This window comes from Chelonia mydas, chromosome 6 (assembly GCF_015237465.2).
Source record: "Chelonia mydas isolate rCheMyd1 chromosome 6, rCheMyd1.pri.v2, whole genome shotgun sequence".
Lineage (NCBI taxonomy): Eukaryota > Metazoa > Chordata > Testudines > Cheloniidae > Chelonia > Chelonia mydas.
In genome coordinates, this window is record NC_051246.2 from 19,847,465 (window position 1) to 19,870,848 (window position 23,384).

General features: G+C 47.0%; 1 protein-coding gene across 3 annotated transcripts; it reads left to right on the plus strand.

Moving 5' to 3' along the window:
- The first annotated feature begins 65 nt into the window (after positions 1-65).
- On the plus strand, positions 66-23,309 carry RIC8A (RIC8 guanine nucleotide exchange factor A). Of its 3 annotated transcripts, XM_043548098.1 has the most exons (13): positions 66-1,102; positions 1,558-1,893; positions 2,991-3,002; positions 3,813-4,014; positions 13,538-13,585; positions 14,698-15,312; positions 16,021-16,121; positions 16,664-16,814; positions 17,906-18,001; positions 18,288-18,432; positions 19,236-19,380; positions 20,399-20,518; positions 21,919-23,309. In XM_043548098.1, the coding sequence occupies exons 4-13, from the start codon at positions 3,931-3,933 to the stop codon at positions 22,037-22,039; spliced, it is 1,626 nt and encodes a 541-aa protein (XP_043404033.1). In that variant the 5' UTR covers positions 66-1,102; positions 1,558-1,893; positions 2,991-3,002; positions 3,813-3,930; the 3' UTR covers positions 22,040-23,309. The 3 variants fall into 3 exon arrangements, with proteins under 3 accessions (XP_043404033.1, XP_043404034.1, XP_007063935.2); XM_043548099.1 differs by lacking the exon at positions 2,991-3,002; XM_007063873.4 differs by lacking the exon at positions 2,991-3,002 and having other exon boundaries at positions 16,027-16,121.
- The last annotated feature ends 75 nt before the right edge of the window (positions 23,310-23,384 follow it).

Consider the following 23,384-nt stretch of genomic DNA (forward strand, 5'->3'; position numbering starts at 1 on the left):
CCCCGACCGGACAACTGGGCCCTCCCTCCGCCCATTGCCCCGCCGCCCGGACAGTCCCGTTCGCAGCCGGCCCTGGACACTCGGTTCCGATCCAGCCCCCCCGCTGCTGCCCCTCGGCTGGCCGGGCAGGGTGGCCAGGCTTGCCCATGCTGGGCAGGGTAGGGGGCCGTGCCCCACCGGCTGGGGACCCACGGGCAAGAAGGCGGAGTAGCCTAGGGTGACCAGATGTCCCGATATTATAGGGAATGTCCTGACATTTGGGGCTTTTTCTTATATAGGCACCGATTACCTCCCCCCACCCCTTGTCCCGATTTTTCACATTTGCCATCCGGTCACCCTAGATGCGCCCCTTCTGTCTGGTGGCTGAATACTAGTTGTGTTAGACCCATTGCAGTGGGGCCCCACGCCGGACTGGGTGCGGGTCTACGGCAGTAATACACCTGTGTGAGGTGTGGGTCTCTGTGGGGCTATAACCCACCCCAGCCTCTCACCCCTTTGGGTCAGTCAAGCTTAGGGTCGCCAGTTTTGGTGCCAGGTGTTCCTGGAGGTTTCATCACATGACATGATAGGCTTTGATTTCAGATTAATCTTTACCTCCTGGAGACTCCAGGACAATCCTGGAGGGATTCCGACATCCCGATTGGCTGCTCCCCTTTGTTTAGGGTTTGGAGATTAGACAGTGCCACTCCTGGTGGTAGGCCTCAGTCCTGCAAACCATCCCCCCCCGGGCTCCGTTTTTAAACCTGAGTGCTCGTACCGCAGTGCTGTTTTGTTTCGGCTTGTTGTAACATGGGAAACGTAGGAATATTTACATGTACAAAAATAAGCTTTGAGTGGCGTGGAAAAGATTTCTATAGTTTATTTTAATTAACAACGCCTAATATCCTGGCCTAAACTTCCTCTGTCTCCTTCTCACACTGACAAAATGTTATTATTTATTTAATGCCCGAGCCTGCAATGTGATCCATGTGAGCAGAGGCGTGCGCCTGCCCAGAGCCCCCGAGAGGTGCAGGATCCAGCGACGGGGAACAGCGGGTAGGACCGCGGCTTTAGAGAGCTGCGTCCGCGGGACCACGCAGGGAGGGAGCCACTCTGCCTGGCAGTAAGTCTTTCCACCATTGGGACACCGAGGACGAAGGGAGATGGGATGGAACAGAAAAACAGCGACTGGGCAGTGATATTTAGCACATGCCTTGTTAGTTTCATAATGTTTGCTATTTTATATTCCATCGCTTTAAATATTGCATCATAAATATTTAAAAAAAAACAACGAATAGGAGAAAAACAGAGAAAGAACAGGTTTGCCCAGCCCTGCTTGATTATTTTACTTTAGGGTTTTTTTTTTTCCATCTGACTCTCCGTCTCTAACACAATGGAAGAGAGGATTTTTCATTGTTTGTCATTAATCCTCCCAGAAAAAGGTGTTCAGCACCTACAGTGTTCCCAGATTGCATCCATTGCATCCCGGATCCCGGGAAGTTAACTCTGCCCCTCCCCCGATCCCAGACTTCCAGTAATGCAGCGTTTCTTTTGTCTGTTTCTTCTTCCCTACCCGAGCTGCTGCCACCCACCCCTTCCGAATCGGTTATCGGATGCTGCGTTACCCGCACGGGTCGCAACTTCCGTATGAGTCACACACACACCCCCTCGCTCTCCCGCTCGCCTTGGACAGCGGGGAGGGGGAAGAGAGAAAGACCTTCTCTTCCCCGCTACCCTGCCCTAGGATCAGCAGCCCAGCGGGGCGGATGACCCCACATTCCACCCTGCCGCCGGTGTTCGAGCTTGAAAAAACAAGTTTTTCTTTAAAACAAAGCAGGTGCCCTCACTAAACGCAGCTTTGGAGGGACAGCTGCTGTGTTCAGGAAATAAGGCAGGAAACCTGAGCAAGTAAAGGTAATGTGCTTTATATGTATATTGTTTAACATAGAGTAGCTCCTAATGTTTGTTTATACTCTTTTTCATTGATCTGGAAGGTGGAGTTGTTTTAACTGATTTAGCAGCATTTTATCTTTTAAAATAAAGCTAACCCAATAATTATTATAATGGTTATTGTTAATTGTTGCAGACATTTTGCTTCTCTGCCCTCTGTCTCTACTAAGGAGTCCCAGTCCCTACTTTTAGTAAAATAGTTACCATTGGTCCCATTCTGTCCCTCCAAAGTGATCAGGATTTCTTAAAAGATTGATTTATTATGAAAGATTAAAAGATATGTACATGTGTAGTTCGGCTAAACAAAGACTAAGATTCTGCAAAGACCTTACACACATGCTGAACTTTACTACCAGGAGTAGTTTCACTGATTTCAAGGGACTGCTCACAGAACTAAAGTTAAGCACATGTGTAAATGTTTGCAGAACCAGAACCAGGGGGAGGAGCACAAAGACCAGCTTCTATACATATTTGGTGGGTGTGGGCATTAAAGAGAGAATGGTACTGGGTGTGGAATTAAGACTAATGGGATGAGTTCCTCATGAGTTAAACAGAAAAATGCAAGATGAAAAACAGGATGAAAATTCCAAATAGTGAGGTCTAAATGGGAAGTGGTGGAAGCTCCATCATGCTAGCCTGGACAAAAAGCTGGAGAATACACTGTAGGGAACAATTCTGTACTGGCCCAAAGGGGGTGGATTAGATGAGCTGCCTTTTCCAGTTTTAATGTCTCCAACAGTATGGAATTTCTTTTAATTTTTTTGGGGGGGTGGTTGGTGCATCTTGAGAGCTGTGTTCCTCTCTGTCTTCCTAAATGGCCCTATTAGTAGCTCTCAAACTTCAGGGTGTGCATCATGGTGGGCGGTCAGCAGTCACCCTTCAACTTTATTGTGGTAATGCCATAGAATTGGTGCACACCCTTGCAATGAGCTCTGGATGGAGCCCCACTGAAGTCGGGGGTGGGGAGCCAGAGGTTTGCAGGAGACTCATCGCAGGATCATGACCTTACTGTGTAATTTTACACTACCAATATTTAGTGCCGAATTGACATCTAGCTATAGAAAAAGATAAACGTCCATAAATGTATGGAATCATACTCAGTAATTTATTATATTCATTATTAACTATCCCTCTCAGCGCTATACATCAACACAGTGCTTTACAAACAACCTTAAACACATGCCTAGCCCCAAAGAATCTATGAGTATTATTTGCATATAAATACACATCTAATTATTTAATATACTTGTAAAACACATTGGTTTCCTGGATGATACAAGCCTACTGTCGCTTTGGCCTATAGAGGCCTTTTATCCGTCATCAAGACAGGCGTTTTTATAGTGCGTTCGGTATATCCTCCCGTCTTCCCCAATTACAGAGCTACACAGGCACCTCAGTATTCTAGATTCGTCAGTATTCTAGATTCTTTGTTGAGCCAACAAAGCAAAATCCCAGTGCTTTTAATTGAGGAACTTCTTCATGCCACCTTAAAGGACAGCGCCACCTTAACCCAGCCTGGATGGTGCTTGTCTGTCTATTGTGCATCTCTATTACTCCACAGGGTCATTTCTGGGATTTTGCTATGTGGTAACAGAAATCAGGACAGTGGGTGGAGGAGGAGGGCTGCAGGGAGCTGCAGTTGTCTGTTCTGTGTTAATCTTCCGGCTGGGAAAGGGAGGGAGGTTTCCTAAGTGCGTTGGTGGGAGGGCATTTATTAAACATTGGAAAGCAGAGAGAGGAGGAAGAGGATTAAAGGGCGAGAGAAAGAGAGGGAGTTAGCGCCTGGTTTTATGGGGGTCATCCATCTGCTCTTCCCTTTGGATGTAACAGAGTGAGCCATTTCACTTGCTTTTCTCTCTCTGTTCCTCCCTGCTCCCTCCCAGTTGTCTGTGTATCAAGGTCCCTGTGCATCTGTAATTATCCGGGTAATTATCTGGCAACGCTGCAAGGCCGCCCACCCCACCCCATAGCGTTCCAATCCATATCCAAGCTGCTGGGGCAATGGATCTCAAGAATGTGGTGGAGACTGTGGAAAGCGGGGAACAAGACGCTATCCTCAAGGTGCTGCAGATCTACAATCAGGAGGTGAGTGTTGTGTTTGTGCTTGGCCTGTGCCAGTCCTCAGCTTTCCCTGTTTACGTGTCTGGGAGCAGGTTGGCTGGAGAAGCCGTGCTGTGGGATTTCTGTGCCACCCAGCTGGCCCCGTTTGTCTCCTCTACCTACATCTGTCTGTGCGTCACTTCAATAAAACTGCCATTAACCTGCTTAGCGGGTAAATCTTTTGTTTGTAGCATCAGTGGTTCCTGCATGTATGTTTTGACAGTGACTGTTCCCGAGCATCTAGTAAACATCTCCCCTTCCTGCTTCCCTTATGTACTGGAAGTAAAGCACTCAGGCTGGATTTTTAGGATCAAGGGTGCAAGGGAAACATGGCAGGGAAATGAATGCCCATGTGGGGGCTAAATAGTGAGGTAGAAAGGAGGAGCCCTTTATGGCAAAGGAAGGTTTGGAGGTAACATATGAGGCCTAAGGAGGAAGCTATGGATGGAGTAGAATTATTATGGTTCACAATTAAAGATAATTAAGGAAGCACATTAACAGTAGGGATTTGCCACATATGCTTCATCTGAAAGTTGATAAGAGAAATCAAAAATAGCACGTGAAAACAACAAACTGGTAGGAATGAGCGATTGCCGCTACCAGCTTGGAAATGTTTCAAAACATTACACGAAGGGGTTGCCCCTTCAGAATAGGCACACATGACGTTTTCAACTCAAGAACCAATATGCAAGTGCAGGTGAAATTCACTTCAAAGGAGTCACCTTAGGAATGAATGTGGCCCATCAGATCCTACATGACTCATGCTGCATCACGCTGAAGTAGGTGGAAAGAGAGCAGAGAAAGCTGCAAATATTGTTGCACAAGTGTCATTTTCCAGGGAAAAATTGTGCATGCTACATCTGTTCCAACCGGGCAATTTTAATCCAGTGAAAGTCTCAACTAAGAAACAGTATGACCCCATAAAAGTGACATACAGCAGAAATAACACAAACCGTGGCAGATAAAATATAAGAGGAATTAAGATGCTAAGAGGAAATTTGAAGAGCAAATAGCTAAACATAGCAGAACAAACACCAAGATGTTTTCTGAGAGTATATCGGACACAGGAAGCCTGGGAGAGAGTTAACAAGTCAGCTAGACTGTCGGGGAGTAAAGGGAGCAATAAAGGAGGATAAGACATTGCAGAGAACCTAAGGCAATGTCTTTGTGTCAGTCTTCACCACAGAAGATGATGGGAGATTCCTGCCCCAGATATATTCTTTTCAACAGTGGGCGTGAAAGGAAGTTAACGTTAGGGTGCCTGAAGAATTCATGTCAGGCTGTTTAATACTTTTATAAAGTATCTGGAAGACGTTGTGAACAGTGGAGGAGGCCAAATTTGCAGTTGACAGAAAATTGTGTAAATCTCTCAAGACTGCAAAAGAACGTCAAGAATTCCTGAGGGACCCTACAACAGACCGGATCCCCAAAGCCCATTGAAGTAAATGGCAAGACTATCACGGACTTCAGTGGGTGCTGGATCAGATGCCAATAGGCAATTGAGCAACACGGGGCAATAAAAATTCACTGTGGATTGGTGCAAAGTGAGGTACATTGGAAGGAACCATTTGAACTATTCATACATGTTGATAGGGTCTAAATTTAAGTATAATCACACTGGAAAAAATCCTAGGTCCCATTTGCAGGCAGCACAATAGAACCATCTGGGCAATACACAATGTTGGTCAAAAAAGATGTTAGGGAGTATTAACAATGTGGTGGAGATTAATAACAAAAATATGATAATACTGTTATGTAAATTGATGAGACATCCTTGCCTTAAGCAGTGGATCAAATTCTCTGTTGGTGTAAATTGGGATAGTTCCACTAATTGCAATGGAGCTGTGCAGAGAATTCAGGGCCTATTATAACCCCGGCAGAGAATTCAGGGCCCATTATAATCTGTGCTGGTTACTGCATCGCCAAAGGATATAACAGAAATGACAAAGGTCCAGAGAAGGACGACAAAAGTGATTAGGAGCATGGAAGTGGTTCCATATGAAGAGAGGATAGGACTATTTAGTTTGGAAAGGGGACGGGAGAGTGGTCCTGTATATAAAATAATGAGTGATATAGGAAAGATTAGTCAGGAGCACATCCTTACCTTTTCTTGTCATAAAGGCACAAGGGGTGAAGTTCTCTGGCCTGTTTTATGCAGGTTAGACTGGATGATCATAATAGTCCCTTCTGGCCTTACAATCTATGACTTTTTGATCCAGTGAAATTAAAAAGGTAATACCTTTAAAACCGGTGAAAGGAAATGCTTTTTACACACACACACACACACACACACACACACACTGCATAATTAACCTGTGGAACTCACTGCCACAAGGTATAATTCAGACAAGTAGCTGAAGAGGGTACAAGGATTGGACATTTACATACCTAACAAGGATATCTGCAGTTACATTAGATAGGATAAAACATTTATAAAGGTCTTTAAACCCTCTTCTGTTGGGGCATAAATCATAACTTCCCCCATGGAAATGTTAGTTTATAATTGTCCATTTACCCCTTCCTCTGAAACATCTGGCATTGGCCACTGTTGGAAGCAGGCGCTTCCAGAGTGCTGGTCTGATCCAGTGTGGCAAAGGTGGTGGGGAACGAGGAAAGGCTACTCGCACCCTCCACCCCTTGCCCATTTGCACAGGGTGCAGCCACAGTTGGGTGCTGTGGTATTTTCCTTTAGCTGCTTCAGCAACCTCTGCCTGATTTTAATAGGATAATATGTTTTGAGACCTTGGAGTTACATAGATTGATACCTGGCTCAAACCTTTGAAAGACGCATCATGTCGAGGTATGAAAATTGTTTAGTGCTTTAAAAGATTGGATTTGAAATGCCATGCTTTGGATGTTGGAGAGGGATTCCACTAATCCGTCTGCCATGGTGAGCAATGGGCCAAACCCTCTGATCCTTCCTCATTGTTATTCCTTCCTTACTCGCTTAACTCTCCTTTTGATTTCAGCAGAACTTCACTGGAAAATGACTGAGTAAAATCTGAATAAGACCCTTAGATTTGGCCCTGTATTATTGAGACTACGTGAAAGGTGCCAAAGACTAGATGAAAACATTTTCTAGACAATGCACCTCGAAAGTCTGCAGTAAATCATAAAGTTGACATGATCTACTAGTTGATAGTTGTTACGTAATTTAAAATGATCTGTATTACAAAGTGACTCAACGGTAGCAAATACAGGCTGCAATAAGCTATAGGGAGGGTGTGATTACATATGCTAATCAACTGTTTTTAAAGAACACGTGGTAAATAACTGACAAGCTCAGATACTATGATAACGAGGACCTCATAATGCCTAGACAGATAGAGTAGAGGGAATGAATGGATGAAACAGTGCACTAGTGAGCACTACGTATCAAGAAGAAAAAATGCATGATTTGGGGCATAACGGAGTACTGATATGCATGGACATACCGTATACCTGGATCACGAATATCGACTTCTCTGCTACTGCACTGTAGTCTTCTAAAATAAGTCAGCTGGTCAGACAGGCAGTTAGGTGTGTGTTATACACAGTACTAGGCTAAAATGACTTACCCATAGTTTGAAAATCAAGTCTATATACATATGTAGACAACAAGCAAAAAGAGTAAATCAGAATTTTATGGACATTATTATTATTCCTTATTATCATGCAGCACCATACCTTTACGTTGTCCTTTACGGACAATTAGAAGAAGGCCCAATTCTCAGCCCCTGCTTCATCCCCTCTGTACCTCCTGGAGTGCAAAGGGAACACAGAGCTGTGCTAACAGGGTAGCTGAGGATTCCCTTTGCATAGGGGAATCCTTGGGTGGCATAAAGTCAGCGTTGGTAGCTCTACCGCATCACGTGTTCCTGGTACCACCTTCCGGTTGCAGTGGGTGTGCCGGGGGGAGGAGGCATGGCAATTTTGGACTGACTGAAATGGCTTTAAAGCAGCTCTAGAGCTGTTCTAATTTGCCCTGGAGACCAAAACAGTCCCCTTCTGCCTCCAGGAGTAGAGGCAGAGGTGGAAAGCCACTTGTGTCATCACCCCATTTCATGACACCTAAGGATCTGGCCCAGTGCCCCAGCTTCAAAGAGATGAAATGTAAATACATGGCTTCCTTGCACGCTTTATAAAAGAGTGAGCTGAGAAGAAAGGAATGTCTTGACTTAGTTTTGAGTAGCGTAGAGGACTTGACTGGAGCCATAGAGGTGGGGAAACATCAAAGCAACATTGCCAGTAATTCTAGTTTGGTGTGTAAATGAAGTTAATCTGATTGTGAAGGATTGTAGGGACAATGAATTTCACAGAGCCAGATACGGAAGAGAGTGTAAAACTGGGGTTAGCTGATAAGGTTGAAGCAATGGAGGAGCAAGACAACTTGAATGTGACGGAAAGGATCCTGATGGAGAATAAAAGGGACAAATTCTGTGCGCCTGCCACGCAAAAGTAAAATAAATAAATAAATAAGGTCCCGTTTGATTGTTCAGGAAAAAAGAGACTCCTCAGGGGTAAGAAGGAGGAGGCACTTTTGAGAGATAACATATCAGGGTTAGGAGAGGAATGGAAAGGTGGTAGAATGGAATCAGCTGCTTCAGTGCTGCCTGACGTACCTGGTGACCATGCGCCTCCAGGGATGCCGCGGAGGCGGCAGCAGGTGTGCCATCGCTGAAATTCTGATGTTCCAGTGCCCGTTCAGCACTTAAAATAATGCTGCTGCATTCAGCTGCCATACAGAAGTGGCACCAGAGTTCAACCGTGAAGGGGTTAATTGTGCATTAAAATTGCCATGAAAACGGAAACCAGAGGGATGAAAAGCAGAGGCAAGCTCAATCACAGATGTTTTCGGAGTGAAGGATGAGAGGCAGATGAAGGAGACTGGGGGGCCTCAGGGGTGGCTCTTTGTGTTCCAGAAGAATGGGGAGTTCCCTAAATCATAGCATTGAGAACCAAGAGCAAGACACAGACCTATACGCTTTATTGATCGTATCTGAATTGCCTGGGATCCAAGGGAAGAAGATGGCATGCTGAAGGAATGGCTCAGTGATCTAAGGAATCCCATTTTGAAGTCCTTAGACATCACCCAGCCTCCTCCCACTTTCGTGCAGTGTGCTGATTGTTTGCCTGGCATTCTTCTTTTACCCTGCTGTGATGCTGCATCTTTTGTTAAGACTTTGGGATGAAGGATACATATAAAATTATATTGAAAATCAAGATCATGTCCAGAATAGCTAATCAGAAATTAGAAGATCTGAAAGCTGAGCAAACCAAAGGGTGCGGACAGGATCAATATGAGGATAACGAAGGAAATGAGACAGGCCAATTTATGCTTCTATATTTTAAACCTTTTGAAAATAAAGGGGCTGGAGAGAGGCTAGTGTAACAGCTATATTAAGGAATCCAGAGCAGATCGGGGAAACTATAGGACATGGCTGTGGAGAAGATAATAGAAATAGTTACCAAGGAGAGGGAGTAGGACCAATACCTAGAATATTTAAGATGCAAGAGGGTGTGTACATTCCTAAGTGACTGGTGTCCACCTTGGGTGCCTTAAGACCAAAAGCCTTCACCTAGCTGCCAAGAAGTCTTCTGTATTAGTTGGGAGATGTATCTCTTGCCTTCCCAGTTGGGGGAGATGATCCTTCACATCTTTTTAAAAATTGTAGAAATAGGATCTTTCTTGGGAGAGGTCTCTTCAAAGAAAGATGTGCAAAATCGAAGCCTGCTCAGCTCCTGGCATGTTTTGCAGCCAGTCCACGTGCATCAATGGGGCCTATAGAGCTGGATAAAGAGAGCAGAGTAAGATTATGTCTACATTACAGTCTTCAGCTGGCATAGCTACGTTGGTCGGGCACATGAAGAGGTTTGATCCCTCACTGACATAGCAGAAGCCCCTCATGTAGACGCAGCTATGCCAACAAAACTGCACTTTTACTGGTGGTTTTCTCGTGGGGAGCGTTTTTACTGTATTGGTACAAAGTGGAGCTTTGCCAGTATAAGTTGCGTCCACACTAGCAGCACTTTGCCAGTGTAGTGTGCTGGCCTTCCTGTACTGGTAAAGCACTTCTAGTGCAGCCACCGTCTAAATGCCCATGTCACTTGCAATTGTTAAAATACCCTTTTAGACAGATCTCAGACATTTCTGATCCAGTGTGAAGCGGCCTCGTGAAGCGGGAAGGTGCTGTACAGTCTGGGTGTGGTCTTTGTTCAGGGTTGCAAATAACAAGGTAACTTATCAAAGTCCTGGGCTAGTTGTTTGCTTGGGTATTGGAAGCATGGAGCAGTCCTTGTCAGCTGATGCCCTGTGGGATGGAGGGAACTGGGCTACAGAGTAGCAGAAGCTTTGCTGTTAGACTAAGAAACTGGAGCATGTGGTCAATCCTGAGAATCTCTTGGACACTGGCAAATTCCTAAACTTGCTTATTAAAACCCGAACCAACTGAGAGGCCCAGGAGGAGAAGAACTAGCACTAGTGCTAAGCACTTCCTGATTATGACTATAGATATTAGCACTGACATACCATGATCCATTCTGGATCACTATGGTTCTCGGATAGCCTAGGATGGAAGAAGCAAGAAGAAACCCAGGCAAGTGGTGGAAAATGTGTTCTGAAACAGCCAGCTTCCAGTACCAACTTCTGCCACTGCTATGAGGGAGATAGAGAGCCTGCCTTTCCCTGGCTATGGAGGTAGCAAGGCAGTGCCCTGCAGAATTTTTTCTAGACTGCAAACTCAGATTGTCATCACTCAACCCCAGAACACAGCCGCTCTCACTGCAAGGAATTATCCTCTTAGTTCACCAAGACGATCACTCACATCCAGGATGGCCTAATAGACCACAGAATAAAGAGCCAGAAGCAGCTTATTCTCACAAGAAATAACATTTCTCTACTTTAATCAAGGCACTAGACACTCAACACACCCACTCACACAAGCAAATAAAAAACAAACAATCAATCAGGGAATCAAGCTGTGTTTCACCCAGGCCTGGAAAGAAGAAAAGGAGAGAAAGAGTTTATTGTTGTTTCTATATTTAAGTGCTTGGGAGGTGCTCATAAACAACCATACAGCAGTGGGAGACATATAGGTATCACAGTAGACTTTAGAAAAGAATGGATTTATGGGCAAAGCTGGACACAAGCCTCTCCTACATGACAGCTTTCATCCCTACTCATCTGTTCTTTCCATAACTCTTCATGTTGTTTTATAGAGTCATACGTTTTAAGGCCAGAAGGGATCATTGTGATCATCTGCCTGATCTCCTATGTAACACAAACCACAGAATTTCACACAGTGATTCCTACATCAAATTTAGCAATGTGTGGAAATATTTGTACCCAATACAAGTCAGAAACCCATAGCCTTCAACCTAAGAATCCATGCTGTAGGTTAGCAAGCTAAATGGGGAGCTGCGGGTTACACAGAGGATCAAGCCCAGTACCTTGTAAAGCAGAAATGATACAGGAACCACCTGCATATACAGATTGCTAAGGGATCTTAAAACTCCAGAGAACAAAAGAAAAATCCATTTCTGAGGTATCATCCTAAAAAGGTATTTCCATCGCAGTGACCTAAAAGAAGGAACATGCAGTGAAGGGATGAAACTTGTTAATGAACTGTAGGAGATCGGGGACTGATCGGTGGAAAGATGCCTGTTAATAAATCTCTGAATGGCTTGGACAGACAAGGAGTGAGATCAGGGCACAGGGCAATGGAGAGAAATGTGATATAATGAGGCTTAGATTTAAGAAGAAGAAGGAAGTCACACAAAACCTGTCAAGATTCCTTCCCCACTCTGAACTCTGGGGTACAGATGTGGGGACCTACGTGAAAACCTCCTAAGCTTACTTTTACCAGCTTAAAACCTCCCCAAGATACAAACTATTTTACCCTTTGCCCTTGGACTTCCGCTGCCACCACCAAACTTTATCTGGATTCCTGAAAAAACATAGTTTGGAAACGTCTTTCCCCCCAAAATCCTCCCAAACCTTGCACCCCACTTCCTGGGGAAGGTTTGGTAAAAATCCTCACCAATTTGCATAGGTGACCACAGACCCAAACCCTTGGATCTTAGAACAATGAAAAAGCATTCAGTTTCTTTACAAGAAGATTTTTAATAGAAGTCAAAAAGAATCACCTCTGTAAAATCAGGATGGTGAATACCTTACAGGGTAATTAGATTCAAAACATAGAGAATCCCTCTAGGCAAAACCTTAAGTTACAAAAGAGACATACAGACAGAAATATTCATTCTGTTCAGCACAGCTATTTTCTCAGCCATTTAAAGAAATCATAATCTAACACATACCTAGCTAGATTACTTACTAAGTTCTAAGACTCCATTCCTGTTCTGTCCCCAGCAAAAGCATCACACAGACAGACACAGACCCTTTGTTTTTCTCCCTCCTCCCAGCTTTTGAAAGTATCTTGTCTCCTCATTGGTCATTTTGGTCAGGTGCCAGCGAGGTTAGCTTTAGCTTCTTAACCCTTTCCAGGTGAGAGGATTTTTCCTCTGGCCAGGAAGGATTTTAAAGGGGTTTACCCTTCCCTTTATATTTATGACAAAACCGTTGAAGGAATGGCGGGAACATGGAGTGGGAGGAGGCTTAATGGGGTGGATGGCAGGAAGCAGAAGGAGGACAGATGACGAGGAGCAGAGGAGTGTCTGGAGAACAGTCTGGGTGTGTAAGTGGTCATTTAAAACGTAATGCAAACTCCAGAAAGTGGGAGCCTGATCCAAAGTGCATTGAAGTCAGTGGGAGTCTTTCCATCTACTTCAGCAGCTTTTGGATCAGACCCTAATTGCAACCACGTATAAAGGATGTAATGGTATATCCAGTTCATGTGACTCCTGCTCTTCCTCTGTTGTTTTTTAACTTGGGTGGAAACATGCCTTGTGGAGTGCCTGCGGGTTGGCTCCTTGAACTTATAGAACACTGGGTAACTGTTTTGCAACAGAGTGCTAGCAGAATTGTCTCCTGGGCATATAAGAACAAGGGATCCACCATACTGGATCAGACCATTGACCCATCTAGGTCAGTATCTTGCCTCTTTCAGTGGCTCTTATGTGATACTTCAGAGGAAGGTGAAACTCTCCATAATGAATCTAGTCAACTGTGCTATACCGTGGGGGGAAATAGATTTCTGAACTTTGCAAGCAATCCTGATTTCTCTGTTAACTTTTTGCCTGGTTTCTTAGTGACTTCAGCTACTTATGTTGTACTTGTTTATGTAAATATCCTAACCCCCTTTAATATCCTCCGATAAACATTGCCATACTGATTTCCTGCAGCAGTGAGTTCCATGGATTGGCTCTACTCTGCAAGAAGAACTATTTCCTTTTTCAATGCTGCCTTTCAGTTCAATGACTGGCTCGTAGCTCTCTCATTATGTGGCTTGCTGGGTAGAAGCAGCCCAATGGCTGTCCCTGAACCATTTATTATTGTATACTATAGAGCAAATTTATTTTCTCTGGTTTTTTTTGCCTCTTGAGGCTGATAGTTTCTGGTTTGTTTTCACAGAAGTCTCAGTGTTTCACCTTTGAAGATGAAGAGCGGGAGGAGAGGAAGGTATGTCCTTTGTTTTTTACTGTGGCCATGCAGAGGTACTTGAATGCAGAGTAGTGAATGCCAAAAGGCTTGGTGAGAGATGGCAAATCCCAGAGAGAAGCTAGTGCTCTCTCACTGGGACTGGGTCACCGATGGAGGAGGATTGGGTTAGAACAGTGGTCTCCTGAGTCGGTTTGTCAGCATATCCATTTCTGATCCAGGGGCAGGTTCTACATGGCATGATGCCACGTCTGCTGTCGCTCTCCTTGCTCCCCAAGGCCAGGCACGTTATTCCTCAATGCGAGCTGTAGTAAGGTCTTCTCTTGCTGTGGCATCATTACTTATGCAACATATGCAGAATATTTACTAGTGTCATATGAAGTGTTGTTATACATTGAAACAAAACTGTGCAGGGTTGTGAGATGCATTACCTTTGCTCTTATTGTGTTTTGTTTTCTTATTCGCTGATCTGCAAGATATCAGCAGATCACAATGGGACAGATCCTCAGCCGGTGTAAATCAGTATTCATGGAACTATCCCAATTTACCCCAGCAGGGAGTCTGGGCCAATGAGTCTCCTATTTATTAGTGAGAATTAGTGACATTCTACTATATCTAAACCTTCTGAGATCATTCCCCTTCTTCCCACCCTGTTCTCAACCCAGCAAGATCCTCCATCCTTCCCTTAACCTTGTCTTATCTTCCCCTCAGTTCCTTCAGCCTGCTCCCCCATCCCCAGTATCACCTTCTCTCTGACCTTGGGACTCCCATTACATCTCTCCCCCCCGCATTCTGTATTCTGTATTTGATTTAGTTGGGGATTGGTCCTGCTTTGAGCAGGGGGTTGGACTAGATGACCTCCTGAGGTCCCTTCCAACCCTGAGATTCTATGATACTCCTTTCCATGCATTATTGCTAGATGTGGGTCAGAACCCACACTCTGGAGACAAACGCCCTTGAACTTTGGAAAGTTCACGTCTTGATCTGAACTTTATGGTAGGCCCATCTCTAGATACTGCTTATCTGTCTCAGCGCGGTGCATTACACAGTGCCCAAGCATGAGAACAGCTGTTGAAATGTCCAAGCTAAGGCACTGTTTGCCGTGTCTTCATTTTTCCCTTCTAACTCCCCAGAAAATGGCCCAGCTGCTGATCAAGTTCCTGGAGAGAGAGCTCCAGCCCTCCTGCCAAGTCACATGTTTGGAAAGCATCCGCATCCTGTCCCGGGACAAAAGCTGCCTTGATCCCTTTGCCACCAGGGAAGGCCTGCAGACCTTGGCCAGACACGCTGGAATTGATTACTCAGAGGAGCTCATTCGGGAAGTCCCAGACCTAGATGTGATCCTGGAGGCCCTCAAATGCCTCTGCAACATCGTCTTCAGCAGTCCCCGGGCACAAGAGCTGACAGCTGAGGCCCGGCTCGTGGTGGGTCTTACGGAGCGCATCAAACTCTACAACGAGAAGAATCTCCCCCATGAGGTCAAGTTTTTTGACCTGCGTCTTCTGTTCCTGCTGACAGCACTGAGGGTGGACATCCGGCAGCAGCTGGCCCAGGAGCTCAGGGGCATCAGCCTGATGACAGACACCCTGGAGCTGACGCTAGGGGTGAAATGGCTGGACCCCCATGAGGTAGCCACTGAGGGGAGCCCTCCCCTACCCCTGCCACGCCAGGAGACAGAGCGTGCCATGGAGATCCTTAAGGTGCTCTTCAACATCACATTTGACTCCAGCAAGAGGGAGGTGGATGAGGTAAGTTTCCCAGAAGTCACTGCCCATGCCTTGATCCGATAGTGGTTTTCCACCTCCGCTGAGCAATTCCTCCCTGTTGCGTGTGATGTTGATGCATCCTCCAGTCTGTGGACTCACGGTTACATACGCACATGTAGGAACAGAAGCAACCCATGGGGACTTCACTTCTAGAACAGTTTGATGACAACTCTGCTGTCTCTGCCCTATACACTGTTAACACTTAACAAATTGTAGCATTTTGTAAACTTTCTTATGACTTTAAAAATAATTTTTGTGCCAGACGAGGGCAAAACGTTCATGTAACTTGCCATTGAAATGGCCAAAGCATAGCCCTTTTCCACCTTCTATATTAGTGATGGAGGTTGCAGATGGCTAACTTTTGGGAATGTCTGTGGCCTCTGCTGGTCCCTGGATTAACCATGTGGTGTGTTGGAGGACTCGGAAGGGATATGGAGCAGGATAAAGGACGAGCAAGTGCGTGGGCGGGGCAGGAAGCAGAAAGAGAGTTCTGGGGACATTGCCATGTTTTGTATGTTACTCCTCTTACTCCACTTTACCAAGATTTGGTTGTTCTTGGTATCCATGTACAGAAGTGTTCTGTTCCCAGAACAGCAGTAGAGAGGCAGAAGGGCAAACAGACTCTGCGATTTCAGGGACTGCAGAGATGTGCTTCCCTTTCATAATCAGGTTTTTTGTTTTCTGTTTTGGGGCCAGGAAGATGCTGCTCTGTACCGACGCCTGGGCGCTCTCCTGCGTCACTGCCTGATGATTTCAGCTGATGGAGAGGACCGGACAGAAGAATTTCATAGGTGAAGATCATTGTCCTGCCATAAGACTTGAACCCACATTATCTTCTTACCCAGATCAGAAGGTGCTACTATATAAGCCATCCTGACACTAAGGATCAGATTCTGATACCCTGATTCATGCTGAATGGTACCTTTCTCTACAAGTAGTCCTGTGAAGGGAATGGGACTGCTTGCCAGAGCAAGAATCGCTCACCAACTTGAAAAAGGTCTTCACAATCTGGCCTTAAATATCTAACCATATCCTGAGTCATACAGAGCAGTCGCCATATGTTGTGCAATTGACATTGACAGGTGTCATTCGAGAGAGAGCTGAGACCTCCCAAAATCAGGTCATGTTTGACCTTTGTGTGCACACCCTTTGATTAGTTTGGTTGTAGAGGAGTCCACTTGCAGGTCCCAGCAAACGATGGTTTTTGATCCTACCCTCCGGCTCCTCATATTGCTAGAATTTAGAAATTAACTTGCTCCTTGGGGAGTAAAAGAATCTACATTAACACAGAGCCTTGGATGTCTCTTTGTTCCTCCTCTCCCTGTATGTTCAGCCACACAGTTAACCTCTTGGGCAACCTGCCTCTCATGTGTCTGGATGTCCTGTTGACCCCGAAGGTGCGGCCAGGCTCACTTGAGTACATGGGCGTCAACATGGATGCAGTCAGTGTCCTGCTGGATTTCTTAGAGCGACGACTTGACAGGGTAGGTAGAGGAGATGCTGTGCAGTTTTTCATTGTGCCATCTTTCCATGCAGTACCTTCCCTTCTCACTGTAGGGCAGATTTGGCCCTCCATCCCTGCCCAGCAGTGCTACTTTCTCCATTAAAAAAAACCCAAATCACCTCACGAGGAGACCACAGGAATGTCAGCAAATGATGGCTGGTTTAGAATTCACCAGAGTAGTTTGTAGCTATACCTTTAATAGAAGTGAATATTTTCCAGACAGAGGCAAAAAATTATGGTTGGTGTTTGAGTAGATTCACTGGTTGACTGGACAGTAGGGTGATTAACTTGTTGATTAAAAAGTAATAGATTTATTGGCTGTTTGCATGGCAAGATTGGTTGGATGGGAGTTGGTTAACTGACTGACTGACTGAATCGGAAACCCTGGAACTGGTTAGTTACCGGGTGTGTTGGTCAGCTGTTTGGATATGACAGTGTAAATTGCTGTACAGTAGGCAGTTGATTGATTGGTTAGCTGTTCCTTTCCCGTGACTAACTCAGGAGGTCTGAGGACTGATTGTCACCAATCCCACTTTGAGGTGAAGGGCCGGTGGAGTTTTTGTGGGCTTCATTAAGGCAGATCATGGGGATTAACACCCACCCCCACCCCTCAAATTCCTGGATTTACTACTCCAGCAACTTAATCTGAGTTTTTCCTGAATCCAAAAATAAAATTGTTTTTAAGTTCTCCGTTCATTTTTGACAGAAAGGTGTTATATGAAGCAAACCTGTTAAAAATGTCACCAACTCAGCAGAACATTGGGTGTGGTCTTCAGTCTCTAGAAATACTCTGAGAGCTTTTCTGTGCGTGGTGCGTGACTTCCCAGCGCTCTCTGCTGTCACTCCTGTGTTCCAGTGTGTTTCTGGCAGCCCTGTGCCATACAGCGAATGCAGAGAGGCTGCCAGCTCTGAGCACTGACACAGTGGGAAAGCTGCCGTGGTACAGAACTGGAATCGTCCGTCCTCATCTCTGGCCTGCGCTCTCGGGATCTGTCTCTGCTAGGAACTGGACAATGAGAACTACATGAGCCTGTGATGATCTGTTGTTGTTTCTTCTGGGCTCTTTCACAGGGTCACAAACTGAAGGAGACCCTAACCCCTGTGCTGAACCTGCTGACAGAGAGTGCCCGTGTTCACCGCCAGACGAGGAAGTTCCTCAAAGCTAAGGTACCGTGTTGGTGTAGGGAGAATCCAACGCTCATTCCTGATTCCTCTGAGGTGGGAGAAGAATAACACAAACTTTATGGATACCACCAGGCTCCAAACAGATACCCCTCTCCCTCCGTATACAGATTCTGCTATCCAAGACTCTGAGCCCCACAATACCTGCCACGTTTGCCGCGCTCCCAGTAGTTTATTCATTTAATTGATCTGTAAATTGCATTGTGGCACAAAGGTTTTCTGGAAATCCCAGTGCTGTTCCCGCCTCATCTGTCTTGCTGTGGCTTTGCAGGTGCTGCCTCCGCTGCGGGACGTGAAGAATCGCCCCGAGGTGGGGAACTTGCTGCGGAACAAGCTTGTGCGCCTGATGACGCACATTGATACCGACGTGAAGCACTGCGCGGCCGAGTTCCTCTTTGTGCTCTGCAAGGAGAGCGGTGAGTAACGAAAACGCCACGGGATGGATGAGATCCTCTGGGATCTTAGTGCCAGGGAGGCAGGGCATGGAATCCACTTTCTGGTCAAAGCCAATTAGAGCTTACACCACATCAGACCTTCCGAGGCTAGAGGACACACCTTGCCACCCCTCAGACACGCTGTCCAGGCATTCGGTGCTTGGGGCAGGTAGTACAGGAGTGCACTGTGGGAAGGCAGAGTTGCCTTCCCACCTCACAGACACACCATGTAGATGAGCAGTGCCAGTGGTCAGTGAAACACTCTGCGAGGAGACAGCTCCTTCCCACCTCACAGACACACCATAGAGATGAGCAGTGCCAGTGGTCAGTGAAACACTCTGCGAGGAGACAGCTCCTTCCTACCTCACAGACACACTGGGCAACATTCAGACCTGCTGTCAGCGGATGCAGCTCCACTGATCCATTGTCCAGCCCCCGCAGTGTGGGGAGTCAGATGATAAATCTGATATTGTTTGCTTTACCCTCCGCTCTGCTGTCTCAAAGTCCAGGGGAAGAACTGGTTCTTGGGGATTTTGTCTGAGGGAGGAGGACCCGGAGCTGAACTTGCTGCTTGAGCACTCAGGAGCGGTGTATTGACTATCAGTGCCACAGTCTGCATTTCCCACCTGCCTCTTCCACATGAGGATTTATCCAGTGGATGTCCATGCTGGCTGGTGCCTCTTGTTTAAAAGTGGTCACTTTCTCTCAGTCAGCCCAGCCTGTCCCCAGGAGGGCCGCTGGGCAGCATGGGGATGTGCTGACTCTTGTGTCTCTCTCCCTGTCAGTGTCGCGATTTGTGAAGTACACAGGATATGGCAATGCAGCCGGGCTCCTGGCAGCACGAGGCCTCATGGCAGGAGGGCGGGCAGAGGGAGAGTATTCTGAGGATGAAGACACGGACACAGAGGAATACAAGGAAGCTAAGCCCAAGTAAGGACCCCTTTCCCTCCACCACTTCCGACCACAGTCCCTCTGTCCCTAAATACTCACAAATCCCTTTCTCCATGCCCGGCCTGTGCTCACGAGCTCCCTTCCCCATCCTGTCCCTGCGCCCTCACCTACCCCATTACCCACTTTTCTCACCCTATTCCTATTCTTCCCCATCCTCTCCCTGCATCCCCCTGCCCAGGGCTTCACCCACTTTCTCCTCCTCACTACTCATTTCATTTGATGGCATTTCATCCAAAAATTACCTACTTCCTACTCCAGTGCCCCACCCATCCCCACCGGGGGAATGGCTCCCCTTGTGTGACAGCTGCTAGTGTGCCTGTATCCACTCACTGGCAGTAGGGCACATCATCTGCAGTGGAACAGATTCCCTTATTGTGCCTCTCCGGAGAGGCGTGGAGATAGGGCAGCGTGTGTGATGAGGGTTGGGTGCTACCCACCTCCAGCTGCTGGGTTCCTGTCTGCAGCCAAAGTGAACGTGTTCCTCTCTCTCCTCGGCAGTGCTTAGCCGTGACCCTGTGATGGGGTGGACAAAGGGGACTCTCCAGTCCTACCGAGCTCTGATTGAACGTAGGATTGGCCATGTCAAATCAGGCCGTTAGTCCACCAATTCTGGAATCACATGGACCACATGTATATGGAAGAGGAGGGAGGTGAAGCCTCTACAGATGGAGGCCACTGGAAGGAAGTGACGAGGAGAGGGTGTATTCCCACTCCGGTGGCCGGAGAAGGAGGGGAGGGCTTGGCAGGACTCTCCTACCTAAGGAGAGTGGGGGGAGATGCAGTGGAGCATGGGCAAGTGCCAGAAGCACCTGGCTGTCCCCTGTGATGCCACCAGCGCTAGTATCCCAAGGAGAGGAGAGAGCATGTGCTCTGTGGCCAGCTGTGCTCTCATGCTATTGTAGACTCGTAGACGCAGCCTGCTTTTCAATGAACCTGTTTCTCTCTTCTATCTCCCTCTTTTTCTCTTTCTACCTCCTGTTCCCATCATTGCATTCAGCATTAACCCAGTGACAGGTCGTGTGGAGGAGAAGCTCCCCAACCCCATGGAAGGGATGACCGAGGAGCAGAAGGAGTATGAAGCCATGAAGCTGGTTAACATGTTTGACAAGCTGTCCAGGTATCAGAAGAGAGAACGAAGCGTGCGCAGTTGTGGTTTGGGGATGCAGTGGGAATGCACTAGGAGAAAGAGTCCTGGCTAATATAGGTCAGACACTGAGACTGGGGGGACCCAGGTTTGTCACAGAATCATGACTATGGCAGGTCAATGCTTAGGAGAGTCTTAATGGGCACACAACTACGTATATGCCTTGAGGAGGAGGGGAATCCCAGCTCAGTGCAGTGAGTGTTTGGTAGCAGTCCAGGGCCCTGGAAGATCACAGGGGATGGACTCGGGGTGATTGCTGGGAAGATTTAACATAGGAATAAATTAACAGAGCTGGATTCTGTTACCCCAGCAAAAGGAGTTCAGGGGCCTTAGCCAAGCCTCGTTGAGACAGCAGCAGACTACCACATAGATGTGTTCTCCACCTCCCAGTGCATCGGGAGTTGTCACCTCACCAGAGTTCAGCCTGGGAGTTCTCTAGCAGATGGTGGCATTGCCCCTGGGTGGCTGCTGGTAGGAAGTAGCATTTCAGACACAGATGGCAGCCAATGGCACCAATTCTCCTTCCCCACAGGAGAGCCTTCTCCAGTAGGCGCTCATCCATCATTCAGGGGCACTGCAGACAGGGGTCCGGGATCTACCTAGAGAGTTCAGAAGGCACCGAGATGGGAAGGAAAAGGGCAGCAGGGCAGCTCATTTAATGCTGTTAGCCCGTGTGTGTCAGAGAGAGAGAAACTCATCCTGGTGCCAGTCCTAAAGTTACACTACGGTGGTTCAGCTAGCACTGCCTGCCTCTGACCAGTGCTACTCCGGACTGTGCCAGGAATGCCCAGGAGATTCTAGTATCCAACCAACGTAGCAGGAGCTTAGAGTGGCTCCTGGGACCTCCAACGCTAATTCCAACATGACGGGGGTTCTGGGCCCCTAGCCCACCCTGCCGCAGGGGCTGCCCTCTTTGGGTTGCTTGAGAAGAGGCATCAATCCGTTCCTCGGACTTGATTTGTGGGCTGTGGGATTCTCTCTGCTGCCTTTTGGAGCTTTGCAAGTGGAAGTGCAGAGCCCAATATTCAGAGGTGGGGAGTTCAGTGTGAGTTGTGAATGCCCAGAACTTCTGAAAATCAGCCCCTCGTTCTTTTCACAGGTTTATTCCTTCCTTAGGTGCATGGGAATGTTGTTGCTGGAACCAAACCTGTTGCTTTAACTGGGGGGCCTCTACTGTGCTGGTATTCCGCAAAGCATTCTCCCTGGCTGCCATCTGGAGGTGTCCACAGGTCCCTCAGGGGTTGGACCTGAGTGCTCAGCGATCTGAGCATTCCCCCGTCTCCCAGTTCTGTAACCCCTCCAGTGACATTATGTGCTTTCTCCTGAGAACTCACTTTGCCAAACTAACTCTGCTCTTTCCCTCTGTATTGCAGACAGCAAGTCATCCAGCCGATGGGGATGACTCCAGGGGGCAATCTCACCTCTCTGGAGAACGCTGTGCATGAGCTGGTGGAGGAGAGGTCATCGTCTGACTCTGACTTGGGGTTGGACTGATTCACACCTCTCCACCCGCCCCCCCAACGACTGTGGGCTCTCCACTCTCCCTCCAGAACTGGTGCTGCATCCAGAGGATAGTATTGGGTGAGGACTCTCCCAGTGGGATCTGAATCAGGGCTGGAGTCCACTGACCAGACGGATAACAACCACCTCCTCTCCGGTCCCATAACCACCTCTCCTTTCCCAAAGAGCTCGCCACAGCTTGGTTTCATCTTGGTCTCTTTCCCTCAGTGTCCCTGAGGACCTCACACTCCATCCCAAACCCAGGATTGTCCAGTAGGATTTTTATAAGGAAAGATTGGGAAGGGGGACGAGGGAATATCTTCTTACACCACCGGGGTCCAGTAGCACGTGGAGCATTGTGTGTGCTGACTGCTGTGTGGGCACATGACTGTGTGCGCATCTGGGTGTTTTTATGGAGTGTGGGTGTGTTCATGGGATGTGAGGCACTTGTGCAGCATGCATGCATTTGTAAGGGCACACAAAGGTGTGCCTATGACAGAGAACATATGTGGGAATTTGGGAACATGAGATGTGTGTGAATGTGTATGTACAAGTGGAGTACATGCCTTGGACATATGTGTAGTGATTAGAAGAGTGTGGGCGTTACATGTCTGCATACTGATGGTACGTGCTTGTATGGGTGAGCCTGGTTATATGGGGTGTATGCAATTGTATATGTACAGATGGGCGCATGTCAACGTGTAATATTTAGGTACACATATAGATGTTTGTGGGCATGTAAGGAGTGTATACATGAATGGCTGTGGAGTGTACAGGTGGGGATGCGAGTGTAATGTTTTAAGCACATGTGCCTGTCGGGACTCATGTTAGGATACATGTGCTCATTCTGTGTGGGGAACGCATGTGGAGGTATGGGAGTATAGCTCTTTCAGCACTCACACTGACTGCAGGGTTGACATTTGCAGGTGACCGTTTGCTAGCAATGCTCTGATTTGTAGTCTCTAGTACTGTGCAGTGTTCCTGTTTCCACCACATTCAGTTTTCTGGACTAACTTCTCCCATTCTGCTTTCTGAATGAAAGGCAGGGACCCCTTGCGTAGTTTCTTGCGGAATCATCTGCTTCAGCTCCTACAAATCCCCAGCTCTTTGCACTCCCAGGCTGGTATCAAATCCCCTCCTGCGTAGACTTTTCTGTTTAAAGAAGAGAAACTATCTTCCAATTTGTCTCCTGTACCAAGAGTTTCAGAACGTATTACCACAAATAGAAAGAAATACACTAGAATAAAGGAAACCTTCTGACAGATGATTTTGTGTCAATGATTCGTCTGAGTGGTGTCACAACTCTAAGCAAATTAGAAAACGGCCAGTGTTTCTGGGG